At 35.2% G+C, this 24,874-nt stretch overlaps 1 protein-coding gene and 1 pseudogene across 1 annotated transcript in view; both read left to right on the top strand.

Moving 5' to 3' along the window:
- Positions 1-15,068, top strand: part of Fbxo33 (F-box protein 33) — a 30,474-nt gene extending 15,406 nt beyond the window's left edge. Inside the window, exons 2-4 of the mRNA XM_027929664.2 lie at positions 10,030-10,140; positions 10,642-11,327; positions 13,018-15,068. Coding sequence (XP_027785465.1) covers positions 10,030-10,140; positions 10,642-11,327; positions 13,018-13,289 — 1,069 coding nt within the window. The 3' untranslated portion in view covers positions 13,290-15,068. The remainder of the gene's footprint in view (positions 1-10,029; positions 10,141-10,641; positions 11,328-13,017) is intronic.
- A 2,874-nt stretch (positions 15,069-17,942) lies between these two features.
- On the top strand, positions 17,943-23,747 carry LOC114088077 (heterogeneous nuclear ribonucleoprotein A1-like; annotated as a pseudogene).
- The last annotated feature ends 1,127 nt before the right edge of the window (positions 23,748-24,874 follow it).

Raw genomic sequence — 24,874 nt, 5'->3', positions numbered from 1 at the left:
AAGACTCTGAGCAGTTTTCTCAGAAGAAACCTTGCAGACCAAGAAAGTGAAATGATATGCCCACAGTACTTGAGGGGAGGGGGAGAACCTGCCTACCAAGAATAATACTCAGCAGTGCAGAACATCAGAAGTGAAGAAGAGATAAAGACTTTCCCAGATAAACAAAAGCTGAAGGGGTTTATCACCGCTAGACCAACTTTATAAGAAATTTTAAACAGAGTACTTCACATTGAAACAAAAGACACTAAGTAGCAACACAATCCACATGAAAGTATAAAATTCAGTAATAATGGAAAATGTATAGATATAGAATACTATTGTAATGCTTGTGAGTAAATCACTGTTGAAAGAAAAATATCAAGAATAACTGTAGATAGGGGCTGGGGCTGTAATTCAGTGGCAAAGTGCTTGCTTTGCACATGTGAGGCACTGGGTTCGATCCTCAGCACCACATAAAAGTAAACAAATAAAATAAAGGCATGAAGGCATGCTGTCCATACACAACTGCCAAAAATATTTAAAAAGAATAACTGTAGATAAAATAATGAATTTACAATATAAAAATATGTAAACTGGAGCATCAGTAACAGTGTGTGGGGATGTGTAGAAGACTTGTACACGAGCAAAGTTATCTAAAAGTGCACTCTTGGAGATAGAGTGCACTTTTAGATAACTTTATCAAAATAAGATGATTTTTGTAGGCCCCTGATAACATAAAGAAAAAAAGATATAGTAGATACACAAAACATAAAGCATACCATTATAAAAATAAATCAGACAGCAGGAAAAGAATGAAAGAATGGCAAAACAGGAAAGAAAATGGCAGTAGGAAGTTTTGCTCTTCAATAATTACATTAAATGCAAATGAATTAATTCCCCCATCAAAATACAAAGTGGGGCTGAATAGATTTTTTAAGATATCCATGTGCTCTCTACTAGAGACATAAGGATACACATAGCCTGAAAGTGAAGGAATGGGAATTACAAATGGTAATCAAAAGAGAGAGAGGTGGCTATGCTAATGTCAGACAAAATAGACTTTTAAGTCACAAACTGAAATAAGACACAAAGATGGTGTTATAATTTAGATGTGAGGTGTCCCCCAGAAGCTGATATGTGAGACAATGCAAGAAAGAGGTGAAATGATTATGTTACAAGAGCCTTAACCTACTAATTAATGAATTAATCCACTGGTATGGATTAATTAGGTGGTAACTGTACAATGTGGTGAGGAGGTAGCTCATCAGGGCATGACTTTTGGGTATGTATATTATCTATGGTGAAGCTGGAGGAGGTGAGTTAACAGGATGTGCCTTTGGGTTATGTATTTTGTTCCTGGTGAGGGGAGTCTCTGCTTCCTAGTGCCATGTTCCAAGCTACTTGCCTCCACTATGCACTTCTGTCATGATGTTCTGCCTCATCTTGGGCCCTGAGGAATGGAGCTGGCTGTCTGGAATGAGACCTCTGAAACCATGAGCCCCCAAATAATTTTGCCTCCTCTAAAATTGTTCTTGTAGGGTCTTTGGATCACAGCAGTGAGAAAGCTGATTAAAACAGATTGTTATTTTAGAATGATTTAAAAAAGTCAATTCATTAGGAAGATATAACAGTTACATATGCATCCAACATCAGAGCACCTAAAATATTAATCAAATATTTATAGAACTAAAGAGAGAGATACACAGCAATACAATAGTAGTGGGATATTTCAATACCCTACTCTCATCAATGGATAAAATCATCTAGACCAAAAGTCGGTAAGGAAATAATAGAATTTAAACACATTATTCACCAAATGGACCTAAAAATAAACGTGTGTGGGTGTGTGTAACATTCCATCCAGCAGGATCAAATTCACATACCACATACTTGTCAAATACAACCAGAAAGTTCTCCAGGATAGGTCACATATATAGGCTACAAAGCTAGCAGTAACAAATTCAAGAATATTGAAATCACATCACATATTTTTTTTTTCACCACAATGACATGAAACTAGAAATCAGCAATAGGAGAAAAACTGAAAAATTCACAAGTACATAATTCTAAACAAATAGTCAAGTAAATCAAGTCAAATCTTTTTCTTTTCTTTAACAGAAGAAAAGAGATAAGAGCAGAAAAGAAAAGGAAAAAAACTAGAAAATATCACAAGACTGAGTCACTTTTTGAAAAGATAATTCTAGAAATAAGAAAACTCAAAAATAGATACAAAGGAGGAGACTGATACCACAGAAACACAAGGGATCAGAAGAGGCTACAATGAACATTCATATGCCAGCAAACTGGCTAACTTTAATAGAAATAAATTCTTAGAAACATAGAGCCTACCAAATCTGAATCATGAAGAAATAGAAAATATGGATAGATCAACTTGAGTAAAGAGAGTGAATCAGTAATGATTAACTTCCCAACAAAGAAAAACCCAGAACCAACGGACTTCATTACTAAATTCATTACTAAATTCTACCAGATACTTAAAGAACTAATATTGATACTTCTCAGACCCTTCCAAAACAACTGAAGAGGAAGGAGCACTTTCAAATTCATTTTATGAGGCCAACATTACCCTGATGTCAAAGCCAAAGATACTCACTATAAGAACATTATAGTTCAGTGTCCCTGAGGAACACAGATGTAAAAATCCTCAACAAAATTATAACAAAACAAATTAAACAGCACATTAAAAGGATCATTCATCATGATCAAGTAGAATTTATTCCTGAGTCTATAAAGATGGTTCATTGTATAAAAATTGGTAAATGTGATACACCACATTAACAGAATGAAAAGTAAAAATCATGTACTTATCTCAGTAGATGTAGAAGACAGTCAACAAAATTCAACATCCTTTAATGATAAAAATGCACAAAAAAAATAGATATTGCAGAAATACAAGACCATTAAGAATAGCAGGGTGTAGTAGTGCATACCTGTAATCCCAACCACTTGGGAGAAAGAGCCCAAGTGTTAGACAAGATTAAGCAACATAGACCCTGACTCAAATTTTAAAAAATAATAATTAAAAAAAAAGAAAAAAAAAAAAGGCCTTATATGAGAACTTTGCAGCTAACATTGTGCTCAGTTTTGAAAAACTGGGAGCTCTTCCTTGAAGTTCAGGAATAAGACATGTACGCCCACTCTTACTGTTTCTTAATGTAGTTAGCCCTAGCCAGAATAATTAGGAAAGAAAAGACATTCAAATCCAAGAGGAAGAAATAAAATTGTCTGTCTGCAGATGACATGTTGTTATATATAGAAAACTCTCAATACGCTACACCAAAAAAAAAAAAATTGCAAGTTAAGAAATTAAGCAAAGTTGATGAATACAAAATCAACACAAAAATCAGTTGCATTTCTAGACACTAACAATAAGCAATCTGAAAAAAGAAAATAGTCCCATTTGTGATATCAAAAAGAAAGAATAGGAATGACTTTAACCAAAGAGGTGAGAGGTTATTATTGTATACTAATAGAAAGTAAAGCATAAATAAATAAATGGAAAGACATCCCATGTTTATGGCTGGAAGAATTAATATTGTTAAAAGTGTGTATCACCTTAAATGGTCTACAGGTTTATTGCAAATCTCAATGGCATTTTTATAATAATAGAAGAGTAATCGCAAAATTCATATGTGAAAGAAAAACAACTGGAGGCATCACACTTCCTGATTTCAAAATATATTACAACAATAAAAGATTAAAACATGGTACTGGCATAAAGACAAATATAGGCCAATTTAAAAATAAGCAGAGGACATGAATAGACATTCCTTCAAAGGAGCTAGTCAAATGGTCACCAGGTATATAAAAGGTGCTTGACATCACACACAGGGAAATGCAGATCAAAACCACAGAAACCCATTACTTTATTCCTGTTAATATGGCTGTTATCAAATAAAGAAATATTAAATATTCATGAGGATATGAAGAAATTAGAGCCCATGTACACTGTTTAAGGGAATGTAGAATGGTGCATTACAATAGCTTCTCAAAAAAATAAAAATAGAACTATCATATTATCCAGCAATCCTACTTCTTACGTAAGAACTAGACTTGGGTTTGGGGTATTGCTCATATATCTAGCAAACACAAGGTTCTGGTTCTGTTCTCAGCACAAAAGAAATTGAAATGAGGATTGCAAATGTGTATCTGCACCCTCAAGTTTATTGCAATGATAGGCAATAGCCAAGATAAGAAGCAACCCAAATATCCATCAAAAGATGAATAAATAGTGTACACATACAATGAAATATTATTCAGCCTTAAAAAGTGAAGGAAACCCTACCACTTGTGACAACATGGATGAACCTAGAGGAAGTTATGCTAACTAAAATAAAACCAGTCATAGACAAATACTGCATGATTCCACTTACATGAAGTAAACCGCACAGGCACAAAAAATAGAATGGTGGTTATCAGGGGCTGGGAGGAGGGGAAACTGGGTTGCTCAATGGGTATAAAGTGGATTATGCATGAAAATGTTCTAGATATCTGCTGTACCATATGGTACCTATCATTAAAAATATGATATTTTGAACTTTTATTTATGGGGTACATTTGTTTTAACTATTCTTACCACAGAAAACATAAAGAACACAGGACGTTTTTAGAGCTAATGTGTATAATTATTATCGTGATGTGGTGGTATTATAGGTACATGCATGTGTTCAAACTCATTGAGATGTATATTTAAGTGTGTCCAATATTTTGGGCATTTATATCTCAATAAAGCTTTTTTAAAAGGCAGAGAACTCTTACAAGAAAGATTCAAATAGTAAGTGTCTGTCAAAGAACAGGGAGCTGGTGATCCAGCAAGTGAATATAAAATCCAAACTTGTCTGTTCAAAGATATATATATTAATCTATCAGAGACATATCATTAAATGTCTAAATCAAGCCAGTAGCTTCTCTCAAACTTTATCCTATGTTGATCATGAAACTTTGAGACAATTTGTCTTGCCTTATACTTTTTTAAAAGGAATGGGCAAATCTTTGTTGCCCAGAATGATTTTTTCCCCCTCATATTAGCCTCCTGTGAGTTAGCAGACTAAGTCTTCATGATTCTAAATATTTCTGTGGTGTTTCTAAACATATATTTGCTATAAAACTTAGCAGAAAAGGGGTTGGGGTTGTAGTAGAAGGCTTGCCTAGCATGTGTGAGGCCCTGGGTTCGATCCTCAGCACCACATAAAGTTAAATAAATTTAAAAAAGGTATTGTGTTCAGCTACAACTAAAAAATAAATACTAAAAAAAGTTTTAAAAAAAACTTAGCAGAATGAATGCAACTTTTTAATAGATTCATAATTAATTTCCTAAATATCCTCTGGAAGATAATAATCATTTATATACAAGAATGAATACATTGTCAAGATTTGCAGTTTATATAATAAAGTTTTGACAACTTTTTTTAATATTTATTTTTTAGTTATAGTTGGACACAATACCTTTATTTATTTATTTTTATGTGGTGCTGAGGATCGAACCCAGGCCCTCATATGTGCTAGGCAAGCGCTCTACTGATGAGCCACAACCCCAGCCCCAAATTTTGAAACTTTTTTAAAAAAATTGTATCATGATATATACAGTGAATATACAGTATCTTACCAGAATGTTTTTATGCCCTTATTTTACATTTGCAGTTATATTTTTAAGCCCCCTACAAACCATCAGATAGTAACTAATTTTTGTAAATATTCTGCCCATCAAGTCCAATACACAGAATTGGCATAAACAATTTTCAATTTTCCCCCAATTTTAAAACTAATGCATTTACTATTTTGTATGTATGGTACAAATAAGACAGAAGATCTCATTGGGAAGCACATGATTGCCCCATGCCAACCCAAAAAAATCCCCTGTTCAAAACCACTTATGAAAGAAAAATGTTATAAGAATGGATTTTGCATGTAAATAGTGTAAAGGAAAAATATTTTTAAGGATATGCGTGAGTTTAACATGAATTGGTGCTGAATTTTGTCAAAGGCTTTTTCTGCATCTATTGATCATATGATTTTTGTACTTAATTCTATTTTGTGATGAAGTACATTTATTGTGTTATATATATTGAACCAATCTTGCATCCCTGGGATGAATCCAGTTTGGTCATGGTGTACAATCTTCTTAATGTATTTTTGAATGCAGTTATTGAAAGATTTTTGCATCTGTTTTCAACAGGGAAATTGTTCTGTTTTCTTTCTTTGATGTGTCTTTATCTGGTTTTGGTATAAAGGTGATACGAGCTTCATAGAATGAGTTTGGGAATATTCTCTATTTCATGGAATAATTTAGGGAGAATTGGTATTAGTTCTTTATATAGAACTCAGCTGAAAAACCATCTGGGCTTTGTGTTTTTTGGAAGGCTTTTTATTACTGCATCAATATATTGGTCTGTTTAGGTTTCTGTATTCTCTTGGTTCATTTTGGATAGATCATATGTGCCTAGAGATTTGTCAGTATATTTTAGATTTTATAATTTATTGGAATATAAATTTTCAAAATAGTCTCTAATGATCCTCTGGAATTCAGAAATGTCTGTATTGTATTTCATTCCTAGTTTCATTGATATGGGTCTGCTTTCTTAATTTTTTGGTTGGTTTGACCAAGAGTTTATCAATTTTACTTAAAAAAAAAAAAAACAAGTCCTTGTTGTCTTGATCCTTTGTAGTGTTTTTTTTTTTTAATTCTCTATTTCATTATTTCAGCTCGATCTTAATTATATCATGTATTCTGATGGGTTTAGAATTAGTTTGTTCCCACTTTTCTAACATTAGATTGTTGATTTGAGATCTTTCTGTTTTGTTCCAGGACCTAGTGGTATATTCCATTGTTGGGAGAACTATTCTGTAGATATGTTAGGTCCATTTGATTTATAGTGTCATTTAGGTCAGAAATGTTTTTATTGGTTTTATATCTAGATGACCTGTCCTTTGTAAAGAGAAGAATGTTCAAATCACCAAGTATTTCTGAATTGGTGTCTTATCTGATACTTAAAATCAAGAGGTATTTGTTGCTGGATGCAGTGGGTGCGCACTATAATTCCAGTGGTTCAGGAGGCTAAGGCAGAAGGATCGAGAGTTCAAAGCCAGTCTCAGCAAAAGTGAGGTGCTGAGCAATTCAGTGAGACTCTGTCTCAAAATTAAAAATACAAATTAGGGTTGGGAATGTGGTTCAGTATTCAAGTGCCCCTGGGTTCAATCCCTGGTACCCTCCCCTTCGCCAAAAAAAAAAGGAGAGAGGTGTTTGTTTTATTCAATTAGGTGCACTAACATTTGGGTCATAAATATTTACTATTGTTATATCTTCTTGTTGGATTCTTCCCTTCAACAGTATGTAGCATTCTTCCTTGTCTTCTCTAGTTAATCTTTGCTTAAAATCTGCTTTGTTAGATATGAGAGTGGCTATTCCTTTTGATTTCCCCACACTTTGAATATAATATCTCTTTCCATCCTTTTACTTTCAATCTGTGGAGATCTTCGCCTACAAGATAGTCTCTTGAAAAAACAATATATGCTTGGGCCTTGTTTTTTAATCCATTCTGTCAGTCTTTGTCTTTTATTTCTGATCTCTACATAATTAGTCTGTAGGTGATGCTTTCAAGTGAATTTTTATTTGATTTATTGCATCTTACATTTCCAAGAGTTCTGACTGGTTTCTTTTTGGAATCTCTCTCTCTCTATTGAAATGGTCATAAGCTTCCTGTAACTGATTTCTTAATTTATTCCTTAATTTGTTTCTTAGGTCTTCTTTTAGCTCACTAATTATTTTAACATTCTGGGATTTTAAAAAAAATTATTGTAGATGGAAAAATACTTTTATTTTATTTATTTGTATGTAGTGTTGCTGGGGATCTCTGAGGATTTGTCACTGATGTACAGAAATGCCTTTGATTTATGGGTGTTGATTTTATATCCTGCTACTTTATTGAATTCATTTATTAGTTCTAGAAGATTTCTGGTGGAATTTTTGGGGCCTTCTAGGTATAGAATCATATCATCGGCAAATAGTGATAATTTGAGTAGTTCTTTTCCGTCTGTATCGCTTTAATTTCTTTCATCTGTGTAATTGCTTGGGCTAGAGTTTACTGTGTTAAATAGAAGTGGTGAAAGAGGGCATCCCTGTCTTGTTCCAGTTTTTAGAGAGAATGCTTTCAACTTTTTTCCATTTAGAATTGATGTTGGCCTGGGGCTTAGCACAGGTAACTTTTACAATGCTGAGATATGTTCCTGTTATCCCTAGTTTTTCTAGTATTTTGAACATGAAGGGGTACTAACATACTCTCTTAAATAGTCCCTCTACTTTGGCTCTTCCCTTCTTAAGGCTATAATAATATTTTCCAGGCACAAATTTAATTGTTATTCTCTCCTTGAAACCATTTTGGAGCAGCTTTTTGTAGTGAAGACAGAAACAATGTTTTTTTTTTTTCTTTGACTTAGAATCCTATCTGTATCTACGACCTTTTTTCATTTTACTTCTACTCAATCTTAATATTCATTTTATTTCAGGAGTCCTTCTCTCAGTGAACACAGTGTCAAATATTCTCTTGATGTACAGCAAGCACCCTGTTCTTGTCCTTCACAGCATTGGATCACTATTGTACCCCTAATATATAGCACAGCACCTGGCACTTAGTAGCCTTCAAGGTATATTTGGTTTAATGAGGAAATGAATTAGTAATTATTCCTTGAGCTAAGTTTTAGGATCATCAAGCTTTTCAGTGAAATCAATGTTATTAATTTGGGAAAATGAGACATACTATGAAGAAATGGTATTTTATTTATATTTAAATTTTATCACTTTGTGTCTTAAACATTTCTTATTAAAGTTATCTGTATATTTTGTTATATATGGGATTTCTAGTTAGTTATGATTGCCATTTAGGAGTTTTTAATATTAATTTTATCCTACTTAGAATTTTGCTATCAGAAAAGTAGTCTTATATCTGAAATTATTTATTTAAAGCTAAAATATTTTTTCATAGTTTTTTTTTTTTACCTCCATTAATCAAAAGCTATGCATGTGACCATAAGACTGGAGAAGGTTCTCTTTGTATTTAATCAAAGAAAATTTCTGAGTTCTTCAGGGAAGAGCCCCACCCTTGACCATTTAACATGTTGACTAAGTTACCTAGTTTGAGAATGTTTATGTTATGATTAGCATTACAGTTGTTGTTTTGTTGCTCATCCCTACTCTGTAAAATAGATATAGTTATTACATATTAATTAAAATATTGGGCCAAAGATTGAATGTTTTCTCTTATATATGAAGTTAGAAAGGAAAAGGAAATTTTAAAAAGAGATTTCAGGAAAATAGGAGGAGAACAGTAGAGTAGAGGAAAGGGGGGATGGGCAGGCAGGGAAGGGAAGAGGGGAAAGCAAGATACTGGGGTATTAAACTGACCAAATTATGTTGTGCATGTATGAATCTATCATAACAAATCCTACATGTATGTATATTATAATGTACTAATTTTAAAACAAAAATGAATAGGAGAGAGAACAGCTGAATAGAGGGAAAGGATCAGGGTAGGAGATGGGAAGAGAAAGGGGAGGTACTGGAGATTGAAATGGAGCACATTATATTATGTGCATGTGTGACTGTGTCACATTGAACCCCAATGTTATGTATCATTATAACACACTAATAAAAAATATTTTTAAAAATTGAGCTCCTGAACCAACCTTTACACCCAAGTCTTCATTCAAAGCTTATGCTGCTTTTCCCACATCATTTTGCCTTATGTTTTGTGTATATAGAAAGTATTTAGTTGGATTCAAAGTGAATTATAGGAGCTGGGGTTATGGCTCAGCGGTAGAGCACTTCAAGTCCCTGGGTTTGATCCTCAGCACCACATATAAATAAAATAAAGTTATTGTGTCCAACTACAACTACAAAAAATAAATATTTTTTAAAAAGTGAATTATAGGGTGTAAACTTTTCTAGGATATCCCTTTTGCACATATTTATTTTTAATATTTATAATTCTATGTATTAATTACTTAGAAAAACACTTTATATACTTTTTCTTGTAGGAACCTCCAGAAGTTTAGTCTTTTTGGAGACATAAGTGTTCTGCAGCAGCAAGGAAGTTTGTCAAATACATACCTCAGCAAGGCAGACCCTGATGGCAAAAAAATTAAACAGTAAGTTACGTATTGGACAGGGGTCTATACTAATATATTACTTTTATTCTAGTTTTTACTATAAAATTATAAAAAATAATCAGAATAGTAATGACTTTTTGTCTTCTGCAAAAACACAAATGTCTTAATGAAATACAGTGATCATATATGTGTCATTCTATGCCATAAATCTTTAAGATATCAAATAGCTTGCTGGATAATTATTGTGATTTAAAACTGTTTATTCTCTGCTTGTCTTATTGTATGTCTACCATTCTGTTGTGCAATGCTGTTTTCCTTAGATGAGGAACATAGGTTTACATGTTTAATACATTTGTATGTTTGATATAGTTTATTCATTAGATGTTAATGTGAATTTTAGTGGTATTTATTGTGAGTTGAGTAGACATTAACTGATGAGGGAAAATATACTTCAACATTGCATGACATTTATTGCCTATTTTTAAAAATCATTATTAAAAGATTGTAGTTAGATCATTTTGGCATGTGTTTTCCTTATAGAATTCAGCAGCTGTTTGAAGAAATACTGAGTAATAGTAGGCAACTGAAATGGCTGTCCTGCGGGTTTATGCTGGAAATAGTAACTCCATCATCACTGTCATCTCTCTCTAACTCTATTGCCAACACCATGGAGCACCTGAGTTTACTGGACAACAATATTCCTGGTAACAGCACTCTTATCACTGCAGTTGAACTAGAACGATTTGTGAATCTGCGCTCACTTGCCCTGGATTTCTGTGACTTTACAGCTGAGATGGCAAGAGTCTTAACTGATAGCAACCATGTGCCTTTGCAGCGACTATCTCTCCTGGTCCACAATGTTTCTGTGATGCACAAGTCTCTGGACAACATGCCGAATGATGACCATTGGAAAGCCCTGTCACGAAAGAGCACCAGTCTTCGGGTTTATATAATGGCTTTTGATATCAAAAGTGAAGATATGTTAAAGATTCTGAAACCCAGTATACCACTAGAGAGGATTCATTTTGACAGCTATATCACTTGTGTTTCAGGGGCCATTGTTGATCTTATATCCAGGCAGTATGACAAGTTCCTCACTCATTTTATATTGATGAATGATGTAATAGACACGTCTGGTTTTCCAGATCTTAGTGACAACCGAAATGAAGATCCATTGGTTTTATTAGCATGGAGGTGTACAAAGCTCTCTCTCCTGGCCATTCATGGTATGTGATTTTTTTCCCTATTAGTTTGATATTGGCATTACACTTAAAATGTTTTTTTACACTTAAAATATTTATGCCAGTAAAAAGGTGGCAATGGCCTTTAAAACGTCAGGAAATCTTGCAACAAATTGATATGCAGTCTTTTTTTAAATATATTTTTATTTGTAGACGGACACAATATCTTTATTTTATTCATTTATTTTAATGTGGTGCTGAGGATTGAACCCATTGTTTCATGCGTGCAAGGCAAGTGTTCTACCACTGAGCCACAATCCCAGTACCTGATATGCAGTCTTTATAAAGCTTTTTAAAGTTCATAAACTATATCACTTACAAACTGAAAGACATACCTCTATCCCAAACATTCTGCTTCAGCTTCCATGTTAATTTTTTTCTTCTACCACATAGTATTTCACATGACATCTGAAATTAAATTTAGCTAAGAAAACATACACATCCCCCTGCAATAGATATACTTCCACTAATCACAAGATGCCTTAAAAGCATAATACACAGTATGATTTCTTTTATGTTCACTGCCTCATCTCTTAGATTCTAGGTATCAGTGTACTAGTTTGTATGATGTTTTTTCAAATGATGATCCTATTGGTTAGTTACATTTTTATTTCTTAGTGGGGCCATTCATCTAAATATGAACTATTCTCAAATTGCTGTTCTAACAACAAAAGAAAATTTTTACTTTCTTTTCTGATATAATACAATTGCAAAATAATCTATAAGAATGTCTTTTAAATTTTTTACTAGCTCTGTTTCATTAGTTTGTTTTTTGGGTTGTTTTGTTTTGTTTTGTTTGTGGTGCTGGATATTGAACCCCCCAGAACCTTCCTTGTGCATGCAAAGCAAGCATTCTACCAACTGAGCTATATTCCCAGCCTGTTTCATTAGTTTTTAAACTGTTTTTAACCTATACTTAATATGTGGCAATGGTTATATCTTGTTTTTCAAGTTTTGTTTTATAATTTGGCCAGTTATTAGAGGTAGCAAGAATAAATCAGTATTGAAAATGGAAGGTAAAATGGAAATACAGAATGTGTAATTATTTAAAAATTAATTTAAGGCAATCTTTGTTAAGACAAGATATTAGAGGAAAAACTCTCTATACCACCCATTCTCTTTCATCCCTCTTCAGAGAAGCCATTATTCTGAAGTTGATATGTATCATACCATGACTGTTTTATGCTTTTCATATTTGCTACTGATGATTAACAGTTTATCTTCAAACTTGAAAGTGTCACTTCATTTCTTTGGATTGTGAAGTACCACACAAGATGATTTTTCACAAATTAAAAATACTAGTTTGTATGTATTGTTAATGGATACATGTATATGAAATAAAATTTTGTACTTGTGATATATCACTATCCAAACCTCCAAAATTTATTTATATATACTTTAAACTTTAAACGTCATCTCTTTTACAGAAAGAAATGTCAGAATAGGATTACATTACATAACAGTTCATCGTACACAATAGTGTTCCTGAAGACAGTATCAAAATTCTGACCCCTTTCCCCCACTCCCCTTTTTCAGTTTCAGTATATTTTTAATGGAAAAAGACCAATTTGGGGAGATACAAATTTGAAGCTTCTCACGAAGCATCAAATGAGAAAAAGACTAACATCCAAAAAATTAAAGAAAATGACAGACTTGTCTTTTGCTTATTTTTAAGGTTACACAGTGTGGGCACACAACCTCATTGCCATTGCTCGTCTTCGTGGCTCTGATCTAAAAGTGCTTGAAGTCACCGAAGAAAGCATTGATTTCGACCAAGGTGAACTAGCCGACCAGGATGTGGATCCAGTGCATAACCTTATCGAGCAGGTATCCCTGGGCCTGGGTCAACCTTGGCATGCTGTCATGGACATTGAATCACTCAGCGTCTTCACTGAACCAAATCGCCATTTTTACAGAGAGATGCAACGCTTCAGCGAAGACATTTAGCTTTTTTTAAATGTACAATTCCTGTGGTTACATATGCAAGTAGGGTCCTATTATGTTTTTTTTTCAGTAGTGTGAATTAATCCCTTTGTGCTGTGTTTAATCAGTATTAGCTTTATAGAATTATATATGTATATTCTACTTCTTGATCAAAGAACGTAGTCGGGTATTGGTTTAGAAGTTCAAAGTGACAATGTATAGGGCTTTCACGGTTAATGGAATTGTTACCAAACCTTAAGGACATACAATCAAAGATTGTCTGAGGTTGCTGGCTAACTTTGTTTTTCACTGAGTTACTCTGCCTTTTGGACATTTTTATTCTTTGTGTGTCAGAGTTCAGAACTCAGGAGCCAAAATATTTTTATACTATATATATATATATATATCCACAGCCTGATGGATTTGTATGCAATGCACTGCATCTAGGTATTCCAATAGCATTTCATTAATTCTGATTTGAAATGGAATAAGGGAAGATAATATAATCCCAAATGAGTTATCTTTAGCAGAAAGCCAAGAGTTTAACTTCCATTACCTACATTAGAATTGATAACACCAATTACCATTCTGAATTTCATATAGTACTAGGTTAGAACATTGCTTAATCCTTTTTTAAAAAATGCATTTACATAAACATGAATACTTAAATGGCCAGATTTTTTCAGACTGTATCTGATATAATTTTACTCAACAATTACATTATACATTCAAGTTAGCTTTTTAGCCCAGATTTCAAATAGTAGAGGAAGAAAGAAACTGTATTCCAGTGTAAAACCTCCTAAATAAGATCAAAATAGAATTGTAAACAAACATGTTTGCAAACAGACATTAGTCGTGAAATCCCTAGCAACAAGTCACTGGATTTTTCTCTGTCAGCACGCGTGTCAGCTGCCAAAGAATAGACTTAAATGAAGAAGTGCCCACATGCTGGCAGGGGCCGGCCCACTGTGGTCAGCCAGATACTGCTAGATTGTAATATTTAAGGTCGAATTTCGACCTGTGGTACACAGCTGTGCTGTGGCTCAGTCAGCAACCTCAGAACTCTGAAAAAAAAAACAAAACAAAAAAAAAAAAAGAAAAAAAACCATGCACCTGTTTCACTGTGAATAGTGAATGTAAAGAAAAGAAAGGAAAAACTGAAAGCTTGTTCTATCACAGGTATGAGCTGCTATGATACATGAAGAACATTCCATGAAGTATGTTTTAAAACCTTGTTATATCTGAGAGGCTTTAAAAGCCAATTTAACTGTTCAGGGCAACCGCGGTACAGACGTGGTCTCTGTGAGACTTCCACCTGACCCCAGTTTTAAGTGGTACGAATGTTGTGCATTTAATGTTAAAGGACAGTCTGCAATAATAAAGTAAGTAGCCAACATGGGTGCCCAGCAGTGCTGAGACCTGGCTGCTCTATTGTAAGCTTTGGAAACACAATTTATGCAACAGATGTCCAGATATGATTCTATTTATGGAAAAAGTTTATATGTTTTACAAATGGTTTTACCATCTTATATTAAATGACCTTTTGACAGGTGTGCACTGTTTTGTCTCCAGTGAGCACATACCATGCGGATTTTATATGTACATCAGTAGTGTGAATCCACTGGCACAGTATGTGTAAATGCCAGATGTGGTGAGATTTTATCTTGTATATGTGATCAGATAAAATAACTCCTGACAGAAACTGTAAGGAAACCAGCTGAATGTTTGACCTGATGACTGATGTTGTATGGTTTATGTTAAATGTATATTCTTTTAATCAATGAATAAAGCATTAAAAAGTGATCATTGTAATATATTTTATTGTATATAAAGCATGAAAACTTTCAGTGTTAAATAATCTGCATTAATCCTTATAGTGTATATAATCATGTTAGCTGCTTTTGTATTCTGGTGCAAAAAAAAGCTTAAATTTGAGAATGTCATAAAAAATCATAATCTGGAAATATAGCATATAAAGTCTTAGTCTGAGTAGAGGATTTTAACTTTTAAAGAAATTTACTTTGACCAAAAAAAAAGCAAAAAAACTAGACTGGTTAGCACAAAGTCATAGTGAATTATGTACTCACATTATTGATATGGTAAAACTTAATTTATAGACTATAGGAGCTTATTTTTTAAAGTTCTTACACTATATGCAAAAATATTTAGAATTGCCAGCATTAAATATTTCATAAACCCCTTTATCGGTTTGATGTTGTGATCTCTATTCTTGAGAAAAACAGCTCTCATTTATAGGGGGAAAAAATGGCTTCTTTTCCTTCTTCCATCTTTCCTTCTTTAATCATTTCAGACTTTTGACTCTTTTAGGAACTGCCTCATCTCTGAATAATCTGTTATTTAAAAAGAATTGTTCTGAAGAGGCTAGGAAACAACGAAGCTGCATTCCAGGTATGCCTCCAAGGGTGGTTTGGCAATTTGCTCATGGTCCTCACATAAACCATGTTAAACACACTAGCTGGAATTCTCAAACTAACCATAGATGCCTATCTAACCCCAATCTGAGAACTTCCAGCACCTCTACCAAAAGCAGCCTCTCCTTGCGACACACAAACACTGGAGACCACACACAATGCCAGGCACACACCTACATGCCTTTGCAAGGGCTACCTCCTTAAGCAACCGTTTCTGACCTTCCCTGGTCCCTTCCTGCATTTTCACAGCACTTCATTTCTAACTGTCCCTCCATGGATAGAACTTTCAAATGACAAGTGGTTGGTACATTTCACTGTCAATGTCTGATGTATAATGAAAGGGGAAAAAAGGAATTGTCCTTAGACCTATCAAACTTTATTACTTAGACACACCCCTAACTCGAAATGTGCCCAAGATATTCATAAAAAGAAAGTCTTATTAATAAATACGAATATCAATCAAGTGAAAGTTGATGTGGTAAAGCTCTAATTGGAAGGCTTAGTACCTTTTTCTGATCCGAGCTCTGGCTCTAACGCTGCCTGACCTCAGACTCCTCTTTGAGCTTAAGTTTTCTCACCTTAGAAATAAAGATTGGACTTGATTATCTAAAACCAATTCTTGGGGGGCTGGGGATATAGCTCAATTGGTAGAGTGCTTGCCTCTCATGCACAAGGCCCTGGGTTTAATCCCCAGCACCACACAAAAAATAAATAAAACCAATTCTTCACTGAAATTCTCAACTCTTGTTAGTCTGATAGCTCACAGACATACTCACAAATGTACTGAAGAGTTTCAACATAGTTTACTAAACTATATGAAACACATGTATCTAAAATTACTGTCCTATTTTCCCACCCCACTGGGGATAAAGAAGCTGGGATGAGACTTAGGAAGAACAGTGTGCTTTCACAGTTGAACACAAGAAATGCAGAAACTAGCCTACTGGGGCTTATAACAGGAATCCAAATGGATCTTTTTGAAACCAATACCATAATGCAGTGCTTGTAGGGTAACACAAGCTGGTGTGAATAATGCACAAGCACCACACCACATTGTCTAAATCAGTGCTTCCCAACCATTTCCATGTCCTGGCATAAGAGAATTTTCTATTGGTGCATTATCATTATACATAATAGTGAGATTCATTATACCATATTTGTACATGCACATAACAGTTTGATCAATCTCATTCCCAGGTACCTTCCCTTTCCCTCGCCTCCTTTCCAATCCACTTGCTCTATCCTACTGATCTCCCTTCTATCATTATTTTGATTAGTGCATTGTAATTATGTGTATGTGTTCGTGATTGTGGAATATTGAAACATGGACACAGCATATTCACCAGTACTGGCCCTTGCCCTCCGCTCCTCCCTCTCCATCTCCCTCCTTTACTCTGTCTCCTTCTATATTCATGAGATTCCCATTCCAAAATGTATAACAGCTGAATTTAAGACATTTTGATTACACATAATAGCAAGATTCATTATGCCACATGTGAATTTAAGAAATTTAGCAGTCATTCTTTCTTTGGTAGAGATAACATTCAGATTTCTTGCAAATTAGTTTCAAATTTAAGTGGATTTTTTCATTACAAGTATTTCAAAACAATAATGAAGCTGTAATTTGTGATTTCCAAACATAGCCCTACTATTACTTGAGACACCACTGAGAGCACACCTTAGTTATCATTACACAAGTATCTGATATGAACACTGCTCAGCTCCCACAAACCCAAACCAGCTACACCTGGGGAATATTACATACTCAGGCTTCCTGCATGACCTTTGGACACCTGATTCATATACTCCCAGCTTCCTAGACCCTTGTCCACAAAGCACAGTGCAACACTCTTATCTGGTTCAAGGAGTCATGAGTGTCTGAGTTTGCTCTACCCAAGGCACAGACCTTTCCTCTTGATTCTCAACAGACTGAAAGTATCAGCAGGCTCTCAGCCACCCCAGGACTCATTAGGTAGCTGTGAGGGCCATCACTTTGGTATTTGGTAGTCTACTAATTAGGGTTGTTGGCTGTGGGATGAAAATGGAAGATGTATCATGAATAAGTTTTCAAGACAAAATTAAATCATTCTTAAAGATTTTTTAAAACAGGGCAAGGACACCATGTATTGGCAAGGAAAAGGAAAACATTTGGAACTTGAATTGGAATACCCATCTATTAAAAAGCAATTAGCTCTTGATCACTTGGAAATTTTACATCATTCATTTTATTCCTTGACCTCATATAATGTCGGTTAACAGTTTATTGCCTTTTAGCCCTGAATGCATCCTTCAGTAAATGCTAGTATCAGAATTCTTTTTAGTGTTCTAAAGTGAGCACAAAGTTAATTTCTCAGTAAGGACACTCAGGGGACATAGCCAAAGGAAGAGGCTCTCTGTTGGCTCTAGAGCAGGTCAGGGTAGGTGTGGGTTTGAAGACATCTAGTGAGAATTGCCCCAAACAGGGTTCAGATGAAGTTCCTTTATGAAACTTGCAGCTTGACTTTCCTTCAGCCTTTCCACCCAGAAACAAGAGACACTTCATGTGCCACAGTTTTAAAGGTGTCCCCCATCAGTCCCTGGTGCTCCCAGTGCAGGTCCCTACCACTTTTTGCTGTTAGTACACTTCCCCATCTGCGCTCCGGACCTTGCCTGTTGCATACAAAGCAATTCCAGACTATCTCAGGCCTTGCAGAACTATCCCTGGGCTTGAACCCTGGAGTTTGTCTTTCTTTGGGTACCCTTCCTCATTCCTAGGGTGCCAAATTAGTGACCTTATAATTTATAACATAGTTAAGAATTCTTTATATTAAATTTCCTTTTAAAATGTGTGGTTTCTCATTCAAGCAGGACTGCTACATGTATCCTTTCCAACTATCCCACAGCATTTTATCCTACTATTAGTTTTGGGCATGGTGGTACAACACCTGTAATCCCAGCTACTCTGGAGGATGAGGCAAGAGGGTCACAAATTCATGGCTAGCCTGGGCAACTCAGTAAGACCCATCTTAAAAAAAAATTTTAAGTAATATACTTTTGTTAGAGAGTTTTGTCATTGATTATATGTTTTCTACAAATTTTGCATATAAATTGAAAATATTTATGTCAGCTTTTCATCTCTGTGACCCCAAAACTGACAAACAACCTACCAGAGAAAAAGTTTATATGGGACTCACAGTTTCAGAAGTTCAGTCCATGGTCCACTGACTCCATCACTCTGGCCTAGAGGTGAGGCAAAGCATCAGGGCGAAAGGGCTTGGTGGAGGAAAGCTGCTTCATTCATGGAGGCCGGGAAGCAGAGAGAGAGCAGGAGGAACCAGGGATAATAAATATAATCCCCAAGGTATGCCCCCCCAATGACCCACTTTATCAAACCATTAATCCATCAAATGGGTTAATCCATTTGTTGGAGCTCAAAATTGCTTCCTTGCCAAGGCTTCCAACAGGCTATTTTACTTTATAACCAAGGCCATGAATCAGCTGTATGGTCATTGAGTTGTCAGGTCAGAAACACTCTGATTCAGCATATGTACTAAAGGTAATAAACACCTGCTTGTGAGCATATGCCCACTTATGTAACCTGTTGGCAGTGTGCCTTCTTTGGCCTGCATATAAAAAGGACCTATGAAAATCGCTCATTGGAGGGGGGGGGGGGGGCAAAATGGAACTGTCTAGACGCTAAACCTGAAGCTGGAGGCTGTTGCCATCTTTGAATAAAGCATGTCTACTGTTCCTGTGTCTTGGATCTTCTTCTACCTGCTGAGCTCCAACCTTGCTTCCTGGGTCTGAGCCCCAGCACCACACAACTGATTAGATCACGGCTTTCCTAATCTAATCATTTCACCTCCTGCATTAACACAGGAGCTTGTGGGAGGACACCTCATATCCAAACTATAACAACATGTAATTTTAAAATTTACATCCATAAAACTGTTCAATTTTGTCCTATAGTTTTTACATATATTAAACATATAATTTATCAAAAATTTAAATTTAGGTTGGCTATCAAATTGTTAGAACCTATTTTTTTTTCAGTACTGAGGATTGAACCCACTGGTCCTTTGCCACTCTGCTACTCTCAGACCTTTTTATTCATTCATTCATTCAGTCAGTCAGTCATTTATTTATTGCAGATGGACACAATACCTTCACTTTATCTTTACGTGGGTGGTGCTGAGGATCAAACCCAGTGCCTTCCACATGCAAGGCAAGCACTCTACCACTGATCCACAACCCCAGCCCCCTTTTTATTTTTGAAATAGAGTCTCACTAAGTTGCCCAGGCTGGCCTTGAATTTGCTATCCTCCTTCCTCAGCCTCCCAAGTAGCTGGGATTATAGGTGTTAGAACTAAATTTAAGTGTTAATTTTTTTTTCACATAAACAAGTAAATAAAAAAAATATTTTGTGATAGCAATGGCACTCCTTTGAACTTCTGACCATATGACAGGGGGAAAGGTAAAACTCATCTACCATTAAAATTATTTTAGATAAGCCAACTGGTTAAAAGAAATCAGAGAATCAATTATTCACTTTTTGACCACTGACCCCAATAATTTTAAATTATCTCTTTGGGGCTCCAGAAATTTATACACCTTAGTATTATGCACTGCAGTTAATCTGGAACTGGGTGAGAGGTAGAGTTCCTTTTGAAATGTGGGGGTTGGGTGATTAGGAAAAGATACCTACACCTTCTTCAAAAATTTATCCCTAGGCAGAACAACTATGGAAAGAATATGGGAGGTGAAATTAAAGTCTCTGCTCTGAGGGAATACTCCCCAGTTTGAAAACTATAGCTCTATAGAACTATTGCCCATATGACAAAGAACTAGCATGCTTATTTCTGCATTATTTGTAATGAAAAACCCACAGCAACCTCAGTGTCCATAAATAACAGCATATTAATATGTGAAATACTATGTAGTAGTCAAAATGAACTAATCACACCTATTTACTAACATGAATGAAGCTCAAAGTGTTAAAAACCATCTTTTAAAAAGACCTATTCAATGATATTACTTATGCATATTTTTTAAAGGCAGGAACAATAAACATACAGATTGTATATGAACACATTTAACTGAAAAATAACAAATATTCACAATCCTCTTCACAACAGTGCTCAACTATGGAACTTAAGGGCAAGGATTGGTATGAGGATTTATTTAACTTTTTTATGAAATATGGCAAAATGTTAAATTTTGCTTTGAGTAAAGCAAAAAGGATACTCATTATTTGTTCTTTTCTACATTTTTAAAATAATTTGTAATTTAAAATGCCAATACAATCCAAGTTATCAATAAATGCATGTTTGTGGATTGACGTGGTTCATAATCCTGGCTGAGTCTACAGAGCGACTGTCTTAGTCCGTTTTGTGCTGCTATAATACAATACTTGAGACTGAGTAATTTATAAAGAACAGAAATTGATTCCTCAGTTAGTGCTGGTACGTTTAGTGTCTAGTGAGAGCCCAGCCTTCAATTCCAGATGGCTCCTTAAATGCTGCACCCTTCAGAGAGGAGCAACAGAAGAAACAGAAAAGTAAAAGAGTGAGCCCACTCCCATAAGGCCTTTTTAATTAATTTATTCTTTATTTTTGAGGAGCTGGGGATCAAACCCAGTGCCTCACACATGCTAGGCAAATATTCTGCCAGTACCCCCAGGGCATTCTTATAAGGCCATTAACTCCTTCCTGAAGACTGGGCCCCCAAGACCTAAACACTTACTTTTGAAGCCCCACCTACCAACACCATTATATTAGAGTTTAAGTTTTTAATCTGTGAATTTTGGAGAAGACACAAACATTCAAACTATAAAAGTGACCAGAGAAAAAGGATAGAACACTGAATCCTGGCTGAATATAAATGTGACCAAGGTAAAGAACCATTGCCTCCAGCCCACACTTGGATGCGATTGTCACAGTAACCCAAGGTGCTCAAACTACTCAGATTTTTTTTAATGTCATTCTGATAATTAAAAAGTGAGAAACTGATCAAAGGTACAAACTTGCAGTTAAGTTCTGGGTTCTAATATACAGTATGGTGATTACAGTGATAATAATGTATAAATGAAATCTGCTGAGGGTAGATCTCAAGTTCTCACCACAGACAAAATATGGTAACTATGGGTAGTGACATATATATCAATTTGATTACTGTATTCACTGCACAATGAATTCATGTATAAAAATATTTTGCACTTAAATATATACAATTTTTATCAATCACACCTCAATAAAGCTGAAAATGTCACTGATGTTGACTCCATCATATTTTAAAGCACTACTGTTGTTAGTCATATTTAATATGGACACTATATAAAATGACCATAGCTATCTGAAGTATAGCCAAGGATCCAGAAATAAGTATAAGATTTATGAAACTGGATTAGTCCCTGCACTAATGCTTCAAGGTAATTCATTCAGGAGAGCCATTCCCACTTTCTTTTAGATCACTTTGTCTTTTCGGCATAATTCTAACAAGCCTGTACATCTGGTTACTTGGTCTACAGTACATCAGAAGGGCAGAGAAGGGGTAACTGAAAAACACAGAAGCATACACAACTGAAAGGCAGAATATAACATCTTAGACCACTGCCAAAGAGCTTTAAAACAGACTTCCAACACCCCTACACCAAGCTTGAAATACAAAACCTATCCTTGATGTGGTGTTTTGTTTTGCTTTTTGTTTTTGTGGTACTGGGGATTGAACCCAGGAGCACTCTACCTCTCGGCTACATCCCCAGCCCTTTTTCTTTTTTTTTACTCTGAGACAGAATCTCACTAAGCTACTGAGCCTGGCCTCAAATTCGAGATCCTTCTGCCTCAGCCTCTCTCTAGTAGCTGCAATTTACAAGCATGTACCACCACGCCCAGCATGAAATACCCTGAAGCTATAATGGAAATATATTATGTACACAATATGTGTAACAAGATGGCATTTAATATATTTTAGAAAAACTTCCACCTAAATGGAAAATAAAAATAATAAAAATTCATGTTTAAAATAATGGCTTTAGAGCTTACTCCTTTCTGTCTGTGGCCGCTGCCAAGAAAGCATCATTAAAGTCTCTCTTCCTGCTGCTTTCATGTCTAAACGAGGCCCCTAAAGAGCCCAAAGAGCTGCAGAAGCTATCCTTCAGAGGGCTGCGCTTTGAAATAACTGATGAGAGTCTGAGAGGCATTTTGAGCAATGGGGAACACTCACGAACTGTGTGGTAATGAGAGACCAAAACACAAAGCGCTCCAGGGGCTTTGAGTTTGTCACTTACGCCACTCTGGAAGAAGTACATGCAGCCAAGGTGGATGAAAGAGTTGTGGAACCAAAGAGAACTGTCTTAAGAGAAGATTCTCAAAGACCAAGGGCCCACTTAATTGTGAAAAAGATCTCTATTGATGGCATTAAAGAAGACACTGAAGATTATTTTGAATTGTACAAGAAAATTGAAGTTTTTGAAATCAAGACTGACCGAGGCAGTGAAAAGAAAAGGGGCTTTGCTCTTATGACTTTTGATGACCATGACTCTGTAGGTAAGATTGTCATCCAGAAACACCATACTGTAAATGGTCACAACTGTGAAGTGAGGAAAGTCTTGTAAAGCAAGAGATGGCTAGTGCTTCATCCAGCCAAAGAGGTCAAAGTAGTTCTGGAAACTTTGGAGGTAGTTGTGGAGGTGGTTTTGGTGAAAATGACAATTTTGGTCTTGGAGGGAACTTCAATGGTCATGGTGGCTTTAGTGACAGCTGTAGTAGTGATGGATATGGTGGCAGCTGGGATAGCTACAATGGATTTGGTAATGATGGAAGCAATTTTGGAAATGGGAAAAGCTACGGTGATTTTGGCAATTACAACAATCAGTCATCAAATTTTGGACCCATGAAGGGTGGAAACTTTGGAGGCAGAATCTTTGGACCTTAAAGTGGTAGACGCTAATACTTCACCAAACCACAAAACCAAGATGGCTATGGTGGTTCTAGCAGCAACAGTGGCTATGGCAGTGGCAGAAGGTTCTAATACTGTCAGGAAACCAAGCTTAGCAGGAGAGGAGAGCCAGAGATGTGACAGGGAAGCAACAGGTTACAACAGATTTGTGAACTCAGCCAAGCACAGTGGTGGCAGGGCCTAACTGCCACAAAGAAGACATGGTTTAGAAAATACTCACGTATGGGCAAAAAAACCTGAGGACTGTACCTGTGACTAATTGTATAACAGGTTATTTTAGTTTCCATTTTTGTGGAAAAGGTAAAGCATTCCAACAAGGGGTTTCCATGTAGAATTTTTTTTCCTTTTTTTTTGCACCCATGCTGTTGGACTGCTAAATGTAATAGTCTGATCACAACACTAAATAAATGTGTCTTTAAAAAAAAAAAAAAAAAACAGGCTTTAATCAAGAAATATTCACTTCAGTGAATTCTTTAAGAAAACATTGGAAAAATTAGTTAAGAAATAACATAACTGACATGTATTAAATATTTACTGTGTGTTAAACATGACTTTAAGCACGTCACAAGCATTTTCACATGTGATTCTCACAGCAACCCTAGAATAAATATCATCCTCATTTCATACATGAGGAAGCTAAGGCACAAGGAAGTTAAAAATCTTGTCTAATCATGAAACTAGTAACTGAGCAGAATTTAAACCCAAAAGGCAACACTCCTACATAATACCATCTTTATGCTGCTACTCTAACACTACAACTAACTATATAGTGCTATTTGACAGATAATAATGTTCTTCCACTTAGTTATAAATGCAGAGTATTAAAACTTTATCACATATACCAGGATTCTTGCTGTATTTCTTGAAGTGCATTAATTGCTCATGGTGTATTTGTGCATGTGTATCACTAATTCTATTGAATCCCAAATGATCATGTTGGTACATGAATTTATGTCTAAAACATACATAATATGTATATGTGAAAACATGTTGGAAATAGAAACATATTACATCTAATTTTATTTTATCATAGTTTTAATAAAAAAAAAAACACATACTTGGTATGTGGCTAGCCTACCCACTGTTGGACAAGATAACTATAAAATTAGAATATGTACTACCTTATGGTTGTATTATTACGAGAAACTAAGAACTCTACTTACCTGAGGTAATATATTGTTGGAGATTTTCAAGTGCTTAGGATATAAATAATTTTTGTCCTTTATAAATATTGTCTTAGCT

The sequence above is a fragment of the Marmota flaviventris genome, chromosome 2, assembly GCF_047511675.1.
Source record: "Marmota flaviventris isolate mMarFla1 chromosome 2, mMarFla1.hap1, whole genome shotgun sequence".
NCBI classification, from domain to species: Eukaryota; Metazoa; Chordata; class Mammalia; order Rodentia; family Sciuridae; genus Marmota; species Marmota flaviventris.
The sequence above is the reverse complement of the archived record's forward strand: the minus strand, read 5'-3'. Positions and strand labels throughout refer to the sequence as shown.